The 14,886-nt window shown below is 41.8% G+C and overlaps 1 protein-coding gene across 5 annotated transcripts in view; it reads right to left on the minus strand.

Annotated features, from left to right (window-relative positions):
• Positions 1-261: 261 nt before the first annotated feature.
• NEXN (nexilin F-actin binding protein) overlaps positions 262-14,886 on the minus strand; it is a 51,658-nt gene continuing 37,033 nt past the window's right edge. For 3 of the 5 annotated variants that reach the window (XM_043964403.1, XM_043964402.1, XM_043964400.1), the window contains 5 exons: positions 13,667-13,864; positions 8,735-8,956; positions 2,038-2,223; positions 1,364-1,724; positions 262-1,274 (listed from right to left, as the gene is read on the minus strand). In XM_043964403.1, the coding sequence (XP_043820338.1) occupies positions 1,261-1,274; positions 1,364-1,724; positions 2,038-2,223; positions 8,735-8,956; positions 13,667-13,864 (981 nt within the window). In that variant the 3' untranslated portion in view covers positions 262-1,260. Of the gene's footprint in view, positions 1,275-1,352; positions 1,725-2,037; positions 2,224-8,734; positions 8,957-13,666; positions 13,865-14,886 lie in introns of those variants that run through there. The other 2 variants (XM_043964405.1, XM_043964401.1) reach the window with 1 other exon arrangement.

Genomic DNA, 14,886 nt, shown 5'->3' on the forward strand with positions numbered 1-14,886 from the left:
ACAGCAGTGTTTGGTCTCTTTTTTTCCTTTGGACATTTAGTTCCCCAAAGTTAGAGGTACTTTCCTAGATTCTAGACGAGTTGAGAACAAATAATTAAGGAAGAAGAGTGCACTAGAGTCTCCACTTTTACCTTAAAATTACGAATTGCAAACTCTTTGCAACAGATCCTAGAAATAAGTAAAATGGAGAGCTTCAAGTCTCTAGAAAGTTATTACTTGAGCGTAACCAGAGAAGTTGTTTTGATACAGAATTTACTTTATTATTATTTTTACATTGGAAAATAAAATTCTATCTTCCAGAAAGTTAAAATAAGAAAAGAGTAAAGAACATGAGTTAAAATTATTTACAAACTCATTTCAAAAGACCAAAATCTAAAGCTTAACTTGAGATGCTTGAAGTTTGTTTATAAAACTTATCTTCTTTCCTCTCATCATTTCTAGAATTTCTAAGGCATCACTTGACTCATTTTTACAGATGCCAGGGCTTTCTCTTTTAAAATCATATGAACTGGTTAGTGTGGAATTTGCAAATTTTCAGAAGCTTTTGTGGAATTATGAGCCAATTTAATATAATTTATTTGGGTGAGATCAAGTTTTGTCCAATTCATTAATGCCCCAAAGTCTCAGAACTTTGCAGTATGTTGGCAGTAAGTTCTACATTTAGAATTTGTAATAAATACCCTCTAAAATTTTTTTACTTAAAGGTTTTTGCCAAAATGTTTCCTGGTGAAAGTCTGCAAAAGCAATCTGAATTTCATATCATTGAAGATCAAAATTGACTCATCTTCAAAATTTTAAACTATTAGCAAGGCATGGCTGGTTTATTCTGATTTGGGTGGGACAGTTAGCCTGTTGCCCTGCTTTTTTATATACCTTGAGGCTAAATAAGAACATGTTTTATATAGTTTAAATATCCTGTCTGATCCTTTTTTCACCCCTCTTTTGCTTCCATTTTGAATAGATAATATATGAGGGTAACATCAGTTTACCCTGCATAAAAATAAGCTTTGAGTTTGGAGTGCATGTTGAAATATGGAAATTGGAATTTTTGATGATTACTGACAGATTTTTTTTTTCTTCAAATTTTATTCAGTCTTTCAGGTTTCCATATTAAGCCTTTAAATAGCTTTAGAAAATATTTTGAAGAGTATCTAGCAAAGGCATGGTAGCTTCTGGTTTCCTGTACTTGGCCCCTCCACAGAAAGAGACGGATGCAGTAGGAAAGTTGAGGAGAAGGAAGGCTCCAGAAAAAAAGAAAAGCTAATAGTCGTCAGCTAGAAGAAAAGAGAAGACCATTAGTGGTTGTCTTGCTAAAAAAGGGAAAGAGCTCAGTAGGTTGGAGAGGGACAGAGTTAGCTCTTACTTTCAATGGTGAGGATACAGGTGCTGGCTGCAGTACCCCTGCTGTTGGCCGCATGGCACATATACTCCCCTTCATCTTCAGGGAAGGTTTCCGGAAGGTAAAGGCAGTAAGTCTCTCCTCTCTCTATGTATTGGTAGTCTTCCCCATCCTGTAACCTCTCTCCTTCAAACCACCATGTGACTTCAGGCTTGGGCTCTCCAGTTACTTTCACGGTGAATCGAACTGGCTCACCATCTACCACTGTTGTGTTTTTTAGAGGTTTCTTGAACCATGGCGCTCCAGACCTAGCTTGCTCTTCTCCATCTTCAAGTGTCGAGCCATTAATGGCGCCTCCCTCCTCTTCTTCCTCCTCTTCTTTTTTCTGTGGTAAAATAAGCAGATGCAGGACAGACTTGTGTTATTTAATACTCCAAATATGCGTTTAGAGACCATTCATTTAGACCATTAGCAATGATGTCTATCAAACCAGATTAAGTGAACTCCCAATGTAGTGAGGGAAATGAGCCTATCACCATGGTACTTAATGGCCAAATGGTGCATCCAGAAAATTTGATGAACCACATGCACATGTGGTGGTTGGTCAGTAAGATGCATGGCCCTCATTTTTTTTTAAGCCTTGGGGCACGCCTGCTGTCAGGTGACAACTGAGGAAGAAGGACCTTCATTGTACCAACCTTCTGGAGTGCTGCGTCAATCTCCTTCTGCTCAAACTGCATGCGTAGCAACTTCTGCTGTTCAATTCTTCTCTGCTCCTCCTCTTCTCTGGCCTTTGCCATCTGTTCAAATCTAGCTTTCATATTAACTTTGTGAGTGAAGGGAGCCTCACATTTTTGGGCAGGTTTCACGTCAACATTGTCTTCCTTGGATTTTTAAAAATAAGGACAAAAGTCTGAATTAGTTTTAGCAATAACCTAAGGTCATTTCATCTTGATGCCTTACTATGAAGAACAGGTTCTTTCTATTCCTCAGGAACATAAATCGGTGATGTTCTTAATTAAAGACAGTTGATTTGCCCACCTTGGGGACTGGTGCCTTAGAAGAGATTATAACAATGGGATGTTGGTGTGATCCCAGACCTCTGCCTTCCCTAGCAGAAGGTGCCTCTGCTCCAAATGGAAGACGACCACGTTTTTTTGTTTGTTATTTTCCAGTTACATATAAGGATAGTTTTCAACATTTGTTTTCATAGGATTTTCAATTCCAAATTTTTCTCCCACCCTCCCTCCACCCCAGGACAGAAAGCAATCTAATATAGGTTATATATGTGCAATCACATTAAACACATTTCTGCATTAGTCATATTGTGATAGAAGAGTCAGAGCACAAGGGAAATAACTCACAAAAAGAATTTTTTTTTTTAAAGCCCCAAAGTAGAAACAGTATGGTTCAATCTGCATTCCTAAACCAGTTATTTTTTTTCTGGGTGTTGAGGACATTTTCTATTATGAAGTTCTTTGAAATTGTTTTGGACTACTGCATTGCTAAAAAGAGTCAAGTCTGCCACCATTGTTCATCACATAATGCTATTATTGTATACAGTGTTCTGGTTCTGCTCCTCTCAGCATCAGTTCATGTAAGTTCTTCCAGGTCTTTCCAAACTCCCCCTGCTCATCATTACTTTTCACATTGATTTTTTAAAACTTTGTGTTCTAAATTTTCTTCTTCGCTCCCTTCTCATCCCTCCCTATGAAATCCGGCAATTTAATCAAAGTCATACATTTGCAGTTGTGCAAAACATCTCATTAGGTTGTGAGAGAAAATAGACATAATACCTTTAGAAAGAGGAGCTAACAAAATTAGATTTCAATCTGTATTCAGAAACCATCAGTTCTATCTCTGTTGATGGTTTGCATTTTTCATACGTCTTTCTGATAGCATCCTGCTCATCATTTCTTTCACGGTTACTATTGTTAACTGTATTACCCTACATCTTAATCCCTCCCCTTGATATTTACTCCATTATTTATCTTCACCCTATCCCTCCTTGAAAGTGTTTTGCTTCTTACTTTCCCCTCCCCAATCTGCTCTTCCCCACCAACCCCTTCCCCTCCTGCTTTTCCACAGGACAAAATATACTATCCCTTCTTGAGTGTGTAAATTATTCCTTCTTTGAGCCAATTCTGATGAGAGTTAGGCTCACTCACTCCCCCGCTCCTTCCCTGTTTTCTCTACTCCATAAGCTTTTTCTTTGTTTTGTATTGTTTTTGTTTGTTTTAGTGAGGCAATTGGGGTTAAGTGACTTGCCCAGGGTCACACAGCTAGTAAGTGTTAAGTGTCTGAGGCCGGATTTGAACTCAGCTACTCCTGACTCCAGGGCCGGTGTTCTATCCACTGAGCCACCTAGCTGCCCCTCATAAGCTTTTTCTTACAGAAGATGACCACTATTAACAAAAACTAAGCCCACACAGCCTCTTCTGGACCTTGTCTGCAGAAACGACTTCTTCCTGATATGGGAGGGAGTCTTTTGCATCTCGTCTGCTGCACATGAACGTACTGCTCTTAATTCATGATTCTTACCATCTTTAAATGTGCTCCTGGCAGCACAAAACACTAGATTGTGGAGTGAAGGCAAAACTACAACAATATATAACCTTTCAGGCATATACTTTCCAAACAGAAGGCTTCATGTTATAAGAGTCTGACGTTCAAGTTGCTTTTTTAATTCTTTAAAGTCTTCGAAGCTAATAGACATAATAAAAGGCACATGTAGAAATTTCTGCCCTAAAGCATTTCACAGCCTTGTTGAAGAAACAACCTAGATCTCGTTTTAAGAATCCTAGCCTGGGTATAATAAGAAATCAAACTGAGGGCTTCTTAATCATTGAGTCATAGATTCAGATAATCCATCCTGCCCCTTCATTTTGCAGAAGAGAAGACGGAGATCCTCAAGAGTTTCCAAGGTCATGTGGGGATTAAATGGCAGAGCCAAGATGCAAACCTGTATGTCTCCATGCTGTCCACATAGTATGCCAGTCATTTCAAAGACCGTACAGTCGGACAGTCAGGAAATCTTGGTTTGGTCCAAAATAGGCAAAGGAGGGCAGTCGATGATAAATAGTGAAGTTAATGCAGTTCCATAGTTAGAACCCAGCTTGTATGCTAAGTGCTTGAACCACTGATAGAAGTCCCCTTCAGGAGATTATATTGCAGGAGGAGGTCCTTGAGCATAGGGATCAAAAAATGATTCCCATTCCTATCACAGGCTGACAGAAATTTCCAGAGGAGACTGCAGGGACTGATAGTAGCTGAACAACCAATCTAGAGGGGCTGACTCCATGGGGTCCAAGGAAAGAGCAGAAATGGGGTGAAATTGACCCCCAGAGCATCCCTATTCAAGAAGCACAAGATAGGCAGAGCAGGCATAGAGAAAGGTGACAAATGAAAAGCCCTGGTGCTACAGTAGTACTCAAAAGCTAAAATACCTTGATGGAGCCCACCACTGGGGTTACCTGAGTTTCCAAAAAGGATGTGAGCCCAATGCCTTGAAAGATTTTTCTTCAGACTCTTGTGCTTCACAGTTACTCATTAAATGTTTTTCAAATTTGCTTTCTAATAAGAAAATCCTACCAGACCTTCCAAGGAAAACACTTGAACTAAATGCTGCTTTATAGTGCTTTATTCCTCCAATTGGTAATGTTCTCTGAATTCTGTATGTCTAGATCATTTTTCCAGCTATTAAATCATCTCCCATTTCCTGCTCCTTTCATCTCTGATGAAGAGATGACCCACCCTCTCCTTACACCCTCCATCCCATCCCTCCTGTGTCTGGCAGATTGTCATGACAAGAGTAGTCCCTACCTTACTCTGTATTTGTAAGTCTCACTCTTCCTTTGCTGCCTCTAAATATGCCCAGGTCTTCCCCTGTCCTTAACCTTTACTTCACAAGGCCATTCCTCAAGCTCTTTCCCTATATCACTCTCCTTCATAGAAATTGTCTACATTCTGCCCTCTTCCCTTATCTCTCAAGCCCTTCAGTCTAATCTGGTTTCCAGCTTTATCAACTCAACAGGGGCAGCTAGGTGGCACAGTGGATAGAGCACCGGCCCTGGAGTCAGGAGGACCTGAGTTCAAATCTGGCCTCAGACACTTGACACTAGCTGCGTGACTCTGGGCAAGTCACTTAACCCCAACTGCCTCACCAAAAACAAAAAACATCAACTCAACAGAGACAAATCTCCCTCTGCCAAGTGAACCAGCAATCTCAACAACTGGATGGCCATTTTCCACTCCCTCCCTAACCACCCTGTAGTACTGGACTCTGTTGGCCATAATATAAGTCTGGGTGATGCCATTAGGGTTTGCCTACCTAATCAGGTCAGTTTTAGTTCTCCTTCACTGACAACACAGTTACCAGATCTTGACATTTTTCTTTTCATACACATCCCTTTCAGTCCACTTGCACAGCCCTCACCGCCTAACTCTTGGGACGATTGCAGTCATCTTCTGATTGGTCTTGCCTCAAGGGTCTTCCTATTCCAACCCATCCTCCACTTCCTGCAAGTAATCTCAAGCATAGCTGCCTGTCAAATGTGTGACATACACATGCTCAATAAACTCCACTGGCTCCCCATTACATCCAATATTAAACGTCCTCTAAGCTCTGCTGGCCACCATTCCTTGAATTTTCCATTTGCTCTCTATATGCCTAGTTACTCGTGGTACCCATTATCAGGCAGCAAAACCTTGATGAGCCTGGACTTTTTCCCCTTTCTTTGTATCCCTAGCCCATGGTACAATGTCTGGCACATAATAAACACTGATTGATTTCCTAGCTAGGTGTATCCTAAGGCTCAGGCCTGGGCCTTCCTCTCTCTACCCTGTAATCTCGGTTCTCATCAGTCAGCAAGCATTTATTACCTACTTTGTTCTAGGCGAAGACACAAAAGACACTCTATTACGGAGTTCAAACACCTATGTATAAACAAGGTGTGTACAGGGTAAACTGGAGGTAACACAGGGAAGGCACTAAGTACTGGAATTCTTGCAGAAGGTAGGAAGGAATCGTCAGGTTGGAAATGAGGTTGGGAGTCTTGGGTAGAAAGTCCCAAGAAGGACAAAGGACCAAAGAGAACTTGTAGGGATTGCAGAGGAAAGGATATAAGATATAGGAAATGCAGGAAGGAAGGTAGCGTGTCCTCTAGAAGGAGGGCAGGAGTTGGGGAAGGTACTGAACTTGTCCTAGAGCTTGGGAAACATGTCCCACCATCTACATGACTGGCATGTCCATCCCAGGCCTGCCTGGGCATTTCCCATTCAGTGTCCCAAAAGCATTTCACTGTCACATCACACTCACCACCATACTTCCCACCACCTTGGTTCACAACCTCAATCATCCCTGACAGTTCACTCCTTCATCCCCCATATCCAGCTTCTTGCCAAGTCTCAACTCATCAACCATCTTTCTCCCATTTTGTCCACTTCCCCACTCACGGCCAATGCCCAGGCACAAGGACTCCGTACATCACTATTTCAACAACAGCCTCTTAACCGGTCTCACTCCTGTAGTCCGTCCTCCACATAGTTGCCAATGTGATTCCTGAACCAACCTGATCATGAAGGTCTGTCTCTTGCCTCTCAGATCAAATACCAACACCTTTATTTGGCATTAAGAGCCCTTCACAATCTGGCTCGTCTGCCTTTCCAGACACTCCATACAACTTCCCATCTCCAGTATGCAGATGCTGTCCCCCAGGCCTGGAATTCACTCCTTCCCTACCACTGCCTTAACAATCCATAGCTTGCTTCAAAGCTCAACTTGGGTGGACATCTACATCCGTTAGGCCTAGTTCTTCCATTGTGTAATGGAAATGATGAGATTTCGATTCAAAGGACCTCGGTTTGAGGCCTGGATATTTTGCTGACTGCACATCTTTGGGTGTGTTTCCTCCACTGCAAAATAAGGGACTTGGGTCCCTTCCATTTCTAAACAGTGTGACCCTTCTTTGTAGCCCTTCAAATGCTTGAGGATATTCCTTTTCCTTCTCTCCTGAGTCTTTTCTCCTCCAAGATAAACACGCCCAGTTCTTGTAATCAGTCCTTAGAAAGTATGCTGTTGACTTCATCCATCTGCTTGCCCTTCTTAGAATATACTTCTCAACGCCCTTCCTAAAAAATACTGAACTTGGTACACTAGATGTGGTCGGAGACAGAGTCACTCAGGTCTAGAACCTACCTCAACTCTTAGTAAGCACCTTAAGATGACAAGGCCTTGGGCAGCTAAGTGGTGAAATTGATAAAGCACCGGCCCTGGATTCAGGAGGACCTGAGTTCAAATCCAGCCTCAGACACTTGACACTGAGTAGCTGTGTGACCTTGGGCAACTCACTTAACCATAATTGCCCCGCCAAAAAAAAAAAAAAATGACAAGGCCTTACTTGGCTTCTAGCTTATTACTACAAAAGTTAAAATCCACTCGGTATCCTAGGTCTTTCAAGTGAATCGTGATCCTGACATGTACTCCTATGACTTTAATTTTTATTCTAGGAGAAACTTCAAAAACTAAACTAAAAATGTTCCCCACCCTTCTTCTCAAAAAGGATGACCTACTTTCTGGAGAGATTTTGCTCACTCTGAAGATGAAAGTAAGGAAAAGCAAAGGGTTTTAGTAACAAGGGAGACTTTGGAAAACATGACAGCTTTTCTTAGCCTCCTGAGGCAGGATTTTGGTGTGGCTTGGCTTCATAGAAGATTTGGGTTTTTTGGTTTTTTTTTAATTTGTGTTTGTTTGTTTGGTGGGGCAATAAAAGTTAAGTGACTTGCCCAGGGTCACACAGCTAGTAAGTGTCGAGTGTCAGGTTGGATTTGAACTCAGGTCCTCCTGAATCCAGGGCCGGTGCTTTATCCACTGCATCACCTAGCTGCCCCCATAGAAGAGGATTCAGAATGGGAAGGACTTATCTAATGGAACCCCTGCATTTTACCAAGGAAGAAAATGGCAACCACATTGACTTTCTGGAGGACACCACACATTGTGAATGTGTAGGAGGTCAAATGGTCATTCAGAATACATGAGCATAGGGAAGGGAGGGAGCATTTCTTAAGTATCTACTCTGTGCCAGGCACAAAGCACACCTGAGGATCTCCTGGCAAGGTGGGGATGGTGATGATCTCCATTTTACAATTGAGGAAGCTGAAGCAAACAGATTAACTGACTTGCCCAGGATTAAAACCCATCCAGTAAATGTATGAGACTAGGTGGGATTGCCCATCATAGCCAGCTAGCTATCTACACAGGGACTGAGGGGATTTTACTCGGGCTCTCTGACACCCAATTGCAAGGCTCTTTTCGCTGCACTGGGCCCCCTCTCCAGAACCTTCACTCCTTCCTCTTAATGAAGAGCTTACACCAATATGTTCAGTATGAAAACTTACTTCATGAAAATGCTCTGCTTCCCGCTCTTTAATCTCAAGATCAATCGCTCTTCTTCTAGCTCTCTCTTCTTCCACCTTTTTCTGTATTTCCTTTTCAGACAGTTGTCCAATTTTTTCAAATTTGCTTTTTAAATTCTTAGCTTGAATAGAACCACTCCTTTTTAATTTGATTAATTCTTCATACTCCCTGCTAAGCCCAAAGGTTTCCGTTTCCTCTTCCTCCTTAAAAAAATTAAAATCTTATGAGATTGTAAATAATATCACCAAGTAAGTTTATACAATAGAATTATTTTAACCTACCCAAAAAAGCCAATTTAAAGTAAGTTTTCATTTTTACCCAAAATAGAATACTCCAAAAGAACATCCATTAGAAAATAGAGTATTTTCATGCCCATTCTCTGTTTGCAAAGTTTTATTGTTGCTTCTAGTCTTACTCCGTAGTCCTTTCCTCAGAAGCCTCACCACCACTATTCCATTTAAAAGTAGTACCTGAATCAGTGAAAGATGATAAATAGCACCTATCTCATAAAATTGTTGCGTGGATCAAGAGGGATAGAGAATATAGAAAAAAGTCTGCAAGAGGTTATGGAAATGTGAACTATTACTGCCAGGAATTGGAACTTTGGATGTGAATTGTGTTTTACTCCTCTTAAAATGTAGTCTTTGCTTTTTTTCAAATGCGTTTGTTTAAAAAAAAAAATGTGCTGGGGACAACTAGGTGGCACTGTGGATAAAACCTGGGCAAGTCACTTAACCCTTAATTGCCCTGCAAAACAAAACAAACATAAATGTGCCTAACATGGACATATTTGAATATACAGTAAAGAACATACTCAGCTAAAAACGTCCAGAGGGGGCTGCTAGATGGCGCAGTGGATAGAGCACCAGCCCTGGAGTCAGCAGTACCTGAGTTCAAATCCGGCCTCAGACACTTAACACTTACTAGCTGTGTGACCCTGGGCAAGTCACTTAACCCCAATTGCCTCACTAAAAAAAAAAAAAAAAAAACGTCCAGAGGGTAAAAACTTATCCTCACAATTATACATTAAGAATTATACAATAGGGGCAGCTAGGTGGCGCAGTGGATAGAGTACCACCCCTGGATTCAGGAGGACCTGAGTTCAAATCTGGCCTCAGACACTTGACACTTACTAGCTGTGTGACCCTGGGCAAGTCACTTAACCCCAATTGCCTTACCAAAACAAAACAAAAACAAAGAATTATACAATAAGAATATACAACAAAAAAGATTAATAAACTGAATATGCATTTTAAAAAACTAGAAAAGTAAAAAACATGCATTACATCTATACATAAACACATCTAAAGTACACTCATTTTCTCAAAACTACAATTTTCCCAGTATTACTGAAGTTGGGAGAAAGAACATGGACTATGCCCATTGATTAGGATGTGCCTGAAGAAATTGTAGTACACGGAATGTGATGGGATATACTTATGCTGTAAGAAATGAACAGTGAATACCCAGAAGCACAGAGTGATCTCTAAGAACTGATACAGAGGAAAGGCAGCAGAGCCAAGGAAACAATGAGCGCAGTCAGTACCACAATCCACACGCCAAAAATCAGGAAACAAAATGATAAAGATCAAGTGGGACTCGTGTGAAGAGAGAGAAGACACTCCCAACCCACCCTTCTGTGGATATGAGAGGTCCACAGGGGTTACACATTGCATGTGTTTCCAGACTTTTCTATACATTGATCAGCTGTGCTGATTTTTTTTTCCCTCAAAAGATATTCTATGGGTTAGCTCTCTGGGAGAGGGAGAGATACTGGGCATGACTGATAATGTCAAACCAAAGGCATCAATAAACATAGGGGGGAAAGAGCACAACCTTCTAGGTTATCTAGTCCAAAGCCCAGAGACTTTGGAAACAGAGGCTCCAAGATGGTAAGTGACTTGCCCAAGTTCACATAAAAAATGGAGGATTTGGGTCATCTTCCACAAAACTCAATGCTCTTTCTCCCACACAATGGGTCTGTCTAGTCCTGACCATACAACTTAAACTTACTTTCAGTAATTCACTTTACCTCCTGGCCCTACATTCCCTAATCAGTAAAATAGATAAGACTTCAAGTCTTTCTGCTGTCCCTCAGACAACTCTGACAAAGCAAGCATTTCATCCTACTCAAAAGTCAGCCTGCATCTCTATGGCAATTTCCTATGTGAAGTTCTCAGTTTGCAAAAGTGGAGAATTAAGGCCAAAAAGAAGCAAGGCTCATTCTTCATAACTTGTCCTGTTGGGTTAGCAAGTAGACATTTTCTACTAAGGACCATCCAACTCGATTGTCTTATGGTCCAAAGGCAACCCTGGATTCTTAACCTCATTTTACTGAGCTGGAAAGCCTTCAAATGTCCTTCTGGTCCTATTTCACATCCCTTCATTCCACACATTTGATCCACACAGCAACTCTGAGGCCGATGCTATTGCACTGACTCACCTACCTGTTCCTGAGAGATGACATTCCATCCATCTCCCACCTTTGTACAGATGGATGGCCTGAATTGTCCCAAGTCTTCCTACAAAGCACAGCCCATTTGCTGCTGCCTCTGCAAATTCTTTCCTGACCTCACCTCCCCACCCCATCAACACACTCTCCCACTTGAAATTACTGTGTCTACATTTTGTATTTATTTGTGTACATATTTCATCCTGTCCCTCCCCCCTTAAAATGTGATCTTCTGGAGAAGAGAAATGGCTTCTTTTGTCTTTACATCACCCACACCTAACACAGTGTCTTGTGGATTACAAATATCTAATGTATTTTCAATTGACCTAATATAGGCTTAAGCATCACCTTTATTAAATTTGCATATGGCACAAAATGAGAGGGATAGCCAACAGTGGAAGATAGGATCCAAAAAATCTTGACAGTAAAATTGAAAACGATACATCTAGAGGAAAATCCCTACAGACATCCAACAAATTTGCTACCATAGAGTACTGTGGCGAGAATAATAGCAATTACAGCACACAGTTCACCAAAGACAATCCAAGGGTTAAAATCAAGAAATGCACCAAGGACAGCCAACCATCTAGAGGCATTCAAGGCCTTAGCACAAAAGAAGCAAAAGTGCCCTCAGAGGTCTCCCAGGGGATAAGAACCACAAAAGGAATATGATTCTGTGTACACAGGCCTTACTCTGGGAAGAGGGCATTGTATATTAAGGCATACATAGATGAGAAAATCCAGAAAATGGGAGAAAACAGAGAGAACATTGGGGTAGATCTCAGTGGAGGCAGAAAGGGAAGCAATTAATCATCAGACCACCTGGGCAAAAAGAAAGAAAGGAGTTTGGGAAATTAATCAGGAACCAGGTATAGTGAGGCTCATGATACAGCACCAAGGGAAGAACAACTAAAGCTAATCTCTTAAACTGCCTTCATGATCATTTTATCTTTCAAAAATCAGAAGAATATTAATAGCTCGTTTTGTGCAGTGTTCCTAAAGTCTGTCCCCTAGTCTTCACACAAATACTTTCCAAGCTTTGGCCCTCTGGGTCCTAGTTTTCTTCATATGAGTTTACCTACTTAACATTCAGTGGTGCCCTGCACCACCACGCCCAACCCCTTTCTGCCTATCTATTCTCTGGACTCACCCAGAGCCACATTCCGTTTCTGCTTCTCATGCTATCAAGTGTTCATGACTTCTCAAATACTTCATCTGTAACCTCCCAGATGGGACACCAGTCCATGCCTGTCCATCCTGCATGACTTTGGTCCATATCCTCCCATAAGTTCACCAGGGATGGTCCACCCAATGTGATAAGGGCCTTCCTCACTTTCTCTAGGGAATGCAAGTAAAGGACAGAGGCCATCCTATTGATGCCTTCTCTCATTTTGCCTCATCTCCTCTAGATGTCTTGTGTTTGCCTTTCTTTGGGTCCCCAGCATTTAGCACAGTAAGCATTTAATAAATGCTTGTTAGGTCACTGACCCCCAAAGACACTTTGCTCTGCCCACCATTGTTCCCTCTCCCAAGAAACCTTCCCTTACTCCCTCACCTCAATTCAAAGAGATCTCATCCTCCTCAATTTTTTCATAGCAATTTTGACATCTTCATATTTGTCCCTTTCTTTCCTGTATTAGGGTTATTGGTATATATTCTTACCCCTCTCCATTGGAGCCTAAGCTCACTGAGAGCAGGAATTGTTTCTTCTCTCTGTATCCCTAGTATCTTGCACATAAGAGTTGTCAAATGACTGAATGGATGAGTCTGTGCCCTTGTCTCCAACATTGATAAGAATATTGAGGAGGCAGCTAGGTGACGCAGTAGATAAAGCATCAGCCCTGGATTCAGGAAGACCTGAGTTCAAATTCGGCCTCAAACACTTGACACTTACTAGCTGTGTGACCCTGGGCAAGTCACTTAACCCTCATTGCCCTGCCAAAAAAAAAAAAAGAAAGAAAGTTGAGTCAGGCTGGAGCCCTCACAACAGCCCCATTGATGCTCTCTGTCCAGGGCACTTTTCCTGCCAATGGCAATGTTATCATCATAGTACTTTTTTTTGGTGAGGCTATTGGGGTTAAGTGACTTGCCCAGGGTCACACAGCTAGTAAGTGTCAATTGTCTAAGGCTGGATTTGAACTCAGGTCCTCCTGACTGCAGGGCTGGTGCTTTATCCACTGCGCCACCTAGCTGCGCCCATCAAAGCACTTTGAAGTTGTAAGTGCTTGGCCTTGATGGTGTCATTTGTGTGTCACGAGGGCCACGTAACAGCTGTTTTCCTCATGAGGGAATCCAGGCTTGGAGGGGTCATGACTCACTCACAGTCACACTGCAAATGCAGGACATGTCAGAGAAAGGACCCTGACTCAACTATGACCCACTGCCTCCCACCTCCGTGACTGACACCTAGAACTGACATATTCTTATTTCAAAAAAAAATGTCTCTGTGCTCAATACTTACCTGCCCCATTTCTTTTCTCAGTTGCTCAAATTCCTGTTTCTCCATCTCTAGCTTATGCTTCCGTTCCTCCTCAGTCCGTCTCTTTTCTTCTTCCATTTTTTGTTTCAATAACTCCTCAAAATTAATTTCTAGTTTCCCTGGTTGAAGGGATTCTTGTGAGACTGTTTTGTAGATCTCTGGAGAATCGCTGTCTAGGACCTGTTGAAAACAATTATTTACCCTTTTAATAGACCAATCAAAAAGAGGAAGCTTAATTATGATGCTATACATACTAAAAATAAAATATGTTTATCAAAAGCACTGGGATTTTTTGTGGTCAAAAAGAGTGCGGGAGTGACTGGAAACCAGGCAGTCTGAATTCTAGCCATGTGACCCAGGACAAGTCACTTGACATGTAGGGTGCTTTTTCTCCCTCATTTGTAAGATGGATTCAACAATGTCTGCCCTGTGTACCACGTAGCTTTATTCTAAGGACAAGGCAAGATCACAGGACCAGAGATTTTAAGGTGGAAAGGCCTAAAGTGGGTGGAGGTATTTTGAAGAGTATAAATCCTTGATGTGAGAGATCCCTGAGAGGCAAGCATTGTGTTGTGGTGGGAAAGCCTACTTTGGAGCCACTCAGACCTCTTCAAGCCTAGCCTCTGCCATCTACCAGTAGGTTCCTTCTCCTGACGGTCCTCCCTGCCTGCCCTCCCTCCCCCCGCCCCAAGAAAGAGACAATTAGAGAAGATGGAGAGACATTTTGTTTCTGAATTTACATTCCTGAGAGCTGGACCCAAGACAGAGAAGGGGTGGCAAGGACTGCACTGCCAAAAAGATGGGGGTGGGGAGTAAATAGATGTAAGTTGTTGGGTTAGAAATACAGGGGGTGTATTTATATTAAGGATTTTCAAAATTTCATTTTTCAAAAGCATGTATCTCTTCTGGAGGTCTTCATAAGAGAACTGTCAGAGACACAAGGAAGACACAAGGAAGATACAAGGCCCTCACAATGACTTCCAAGTCTACCATTTTGTCCCATTGATGTATAGGTTGTCAAGACAACATAGAGAAACTCCAAAACACATCAATTGGACTTTAATAAAGCTCTGGAATGAGAGCAGACGATTTGGGGGTTTTGTTTTGTCAAAGGGGTTAGTGATGGCAGCCCCTTGAAGCTAACTTTTCCCCATGATTCATAGCTATTCACCAACTTTGTAGACCATTGTGTTCTAACCCAC

Source organism: Dromiciops gliroides, chromosome 4 (assembly GCF_019393635.1).
Source record: "Dromiciops gliroides isolate mDroGli1 chromosome 4, mDroGli1.pri, whole genome shotgun sequence".
Classification (NCBI taxonomy): domain Eukaryota; kingdom Metazoa; phylum Chordata; class Mammalia; order Microbiotheria; family Microbiotheriidae; genus Dromiciops; species Dromiciops gliroides.